General features: G+C 39.4%; 1 protein-coding gene across 1 annotated transcript; it reads left to right on the forward strand.

Annotated features, from left to right (window-relative positions):
* Positions 1-1,483: 1,483 nt before the first annotated feature.
* On the forward strand, positions 1,484-2,323 carry nkx2.9 (NK2 transcription factor related, locus 9 (Drosophila)). Its single transcript, XM_059990428.1, has 2 exons — positions 1,484-1,685; positions 1,779-2,323. Exons 1-2 carry the CDS (start codon positions 1,484-1,486, stop codon positions 2,321-2,323), a joined length of 747 nt encoding a protein of 248 aa, XP_059846411.1.
* The last annotated feature ends 825 nt before the right edge of the window (positions 2,324-3,148 follow it).

Below are 3,148 nucleotides of genomic sequence, written 5' to 3' on the forward strand. Positions count from 1 at the left end.
TTGCTCTGAATTTGTTAGGCTATTAATATGGAGAAAATTGAATTTGGAATAGATAGTCCATCTTTCCCGCGAGAGTGAATTATCCTCTGATTTTACATTTTAAGAAATCCTGTTTGATTCTAAACGATGGAAGTAACTTTTCATGCACTTGGTTGTATTAGATGTGGAACGAAGTCGATAGCAGGCAAATCCCTTTTAATGCCATTGAAAACCATGACAACAAGGAACAAACTCGGACTTATCCCAAAAAGTTAAAGCACATTGTGCTGAGGCGTCAATCATCTATTATTTGATGACTGAACAAATGCAAAATCTTGACTGGAACAAATGCTTCCAACAGGTCTGCGACGTTGGTCTACATTTCCTCCATTGTTCGCAGCCTAGCAGTTGGCATGTATTTGTGTTCTCCCGGTTTCGACCACCCAGGACGTTGTGAGGGAGTTTGTGGAGCATGGAACAGTGTCACACAAGCGCGCTTGATAGGTGGCACAAACAGGCATGGCATGGGAATATTTGCGTACAGAAACTTTCAGAGAGATGGTCAACTCGGGATTAATGCCATGTTTGCTGGTAACGTCACAAAAAATGCGTCATGTTATAATTATAATTTTCACTGAATGTTTTGAAATAAAACTATAATGCCGTGCAAGATACCTTTTGATCAGTTAACTGTATTTAAGTATAAACATAGTTGTATATTTCTTCACATTGTACATAAAATATAAAGTCATTGAATAAAACTCAAGCAGGCGGACCTTGCAAATGTTATTCCTTGTACTTCTGTCGTCAGAATCACTCTTGCTCGTTTTGTACCCTCCTTACCGATGACCTGTGCGTTAGCGCGATATCGGATGTTCAAATCCACTGTAAATTTTGCCAAGGAAATTCCTATTAGGAGTAAAGTCACAGAAGTGGATTTAGGGGAAATACTTACCTTTTGCATTTAAGTGCGATAAATGCAGCGTGTTCAGTTCCCTTTAATAATACAAATGAGTTTGTAGCAAATGAATAAGTAATTAAATGAACTGGACTAGAGAAACCTGCCACGGCTTCTTTACTTTGTATGCAGGGGGAAGGGCTGTGCTCCCACTAACCACCCAAGATGTAATTCACTAATTCACTAACACAATTACCATTATCTGTTGGCTACTTTCTTTGCTAATCACGCAGAATATGTAATGATGAATCCAGTTTCCTGCTGTTTTTGGGAAGTGCCGGCTTATTCTCTGCTAGGGTTACACCTACTCACATTAATGCTTTGGTACTTGACTGATGCAGGTACTTGGTGTCCTATGGTCAGGCAGGATCTGAAGGTTGTCACTGTTTGCGGGAAGAGGACTGTTTATATAAACATAGGACGCTTCCTCTTATTTCTCTATTATATGCAGGAAATATAATTGTTCCACCTTCTTCGAAAACGTTTCCTGCCCCTTTAACGTAAATTCTTCTTCAGGAATTAGGCGAGCGATTGATAACCGTGAACATGTCGATAGCGAGAACCAACTTTACAGTTCGCAGAATTTTAGATTTGCCAGATCAACAGGAAGTGGACAATCTTGATCACTGGGATCAAGGGAATGGAAAAGTAACCGCATCAGCTGTGATAAGGAGCGAAGCAGACCCACGATCGCAGCGAGCCTATTCCAAGCTGCCTTATTCTGGGTGGCTTGGTTCTGACAAAATATGTAAGTATCGAAATTAGATGTGGGTGCTTGATGCCGATTTGCTGTCTTGGTTTCATATTCAGTATCTTTGACCGGGCACATGTTTCGTTATAGCATCTGATGAAAGCAGTATCGATAGACCTTCTGAGGACCGTGTCCAAAGAAAAGTCTCGTCCTCCATCACGATGAACGAGGAGAAGAAGAAGAAAAGACGAGTTCTGTTCTCCAAAGCTCAAACGTTTGAACTTGAGCGAAGATTTCGACAACAACGTTATTTATCTGCCCCTGAGCGTGAACATTTCGCCCACCGTTTGAGTCTGACTCCAACTCAGGTGAAGATCTGGTTCCAAAACCATAGGTATAAAATGAAGAGAGCTCGGGTAGAAGGCAGCCTGCAGTTGGATGTTAATCAGCCTCAACTGGTTCGCAGAGTGGCAGTGCCAGTGCTGGTCAAAGATGGCAAACCCTGTCATACTTGCTCCATTACGTCCATACAGATCCAGGACAAGCCCGGAGATGCTGTTCACCTTAGTAATTCCTACACTGCTTTCGCCGTTCATGGCTTTCAACAGGTGCAGCACGCTGGACCATTCGGTATCTTCCCGAGTTATCACCACCTCACACATCCTGTAGTGCGAAGACAAGAGTGGAACTGGTGAATTGTAGACACTGTGAATTACAATAAATTATACCGTTATTTTATGTTTTTATTGTTGTTATAGTCCAGCAAGTTCGTGAGTAGCGGCATTTCTCATTGGTTACCCTTTTCATGTGCTCATAGATATTGTATTTCTAAACCGCTGGCTAAACTTTGATCATTTCTAGGAGAATGGCTGAAAACTTCAAAAAAGAGCACATCTTGCTTTCCAAAGGGCAATCTCTTTTTAAAAACAAAACATTAATTTATAGATATAATATAATTTGTAAAACGCAAAACCATTGAAGTCTACTGTACGTTTTCAAGCACATAAACATGTCAACTGCACAATTTGTTTCATTCATTGTAGTTTTGTGTCTTAAGGAGTAAGATATAGTTACAATTTACATTATTTTAATCCTAGTTTGAAAACGTGTCAACTTAGATCTTCCAATGTATTTTGTATCTAGTATTAGACTTAATGGCCAATGAGCCATTGCGTTATTGGTCGTTTAAAGTGTTTTATCAAAGGGAGTGTAAAATAGCTCATTGATGCTCGAAACATTTAACCCTTCATTCTGATTAAATGTAGCAATAGATTAGTTAAATCAGCTCCAACGCAATAAACTAAAGCGAGGGTAAAATTTTACAAACCCTTTCAATTTACCTCAGATGGAACAGAATTTTATTGTTTGCTGTTTTCGGCATTTTCACTGGGAAACTTGGCGTTCTAGCTGTTAGAACGAATGTCTCTTTTGTGGATAGAAATTAATTATGAAATAGTTGTTACTTTAATGTTCAGCCTGGAAAATGAGACTATTTCTAATTAATTTGAATTTGAAATTTA

The sequence above is a fragment of the Hypanus sabinus genome, chromosome 2 (genome assembly GCF_030144855.1).
Source record: "Hypanus sabinus isolate sHypSab1 chromosome 2, sHypSab1.hap1, whole genome shotgun sequence".
NCBI lineage: Eukaryota > Metazoa > Chordata > Chondrichthyes > Myliobatiformes > Dasyatidae > Hypanus > Hypanus sabinus.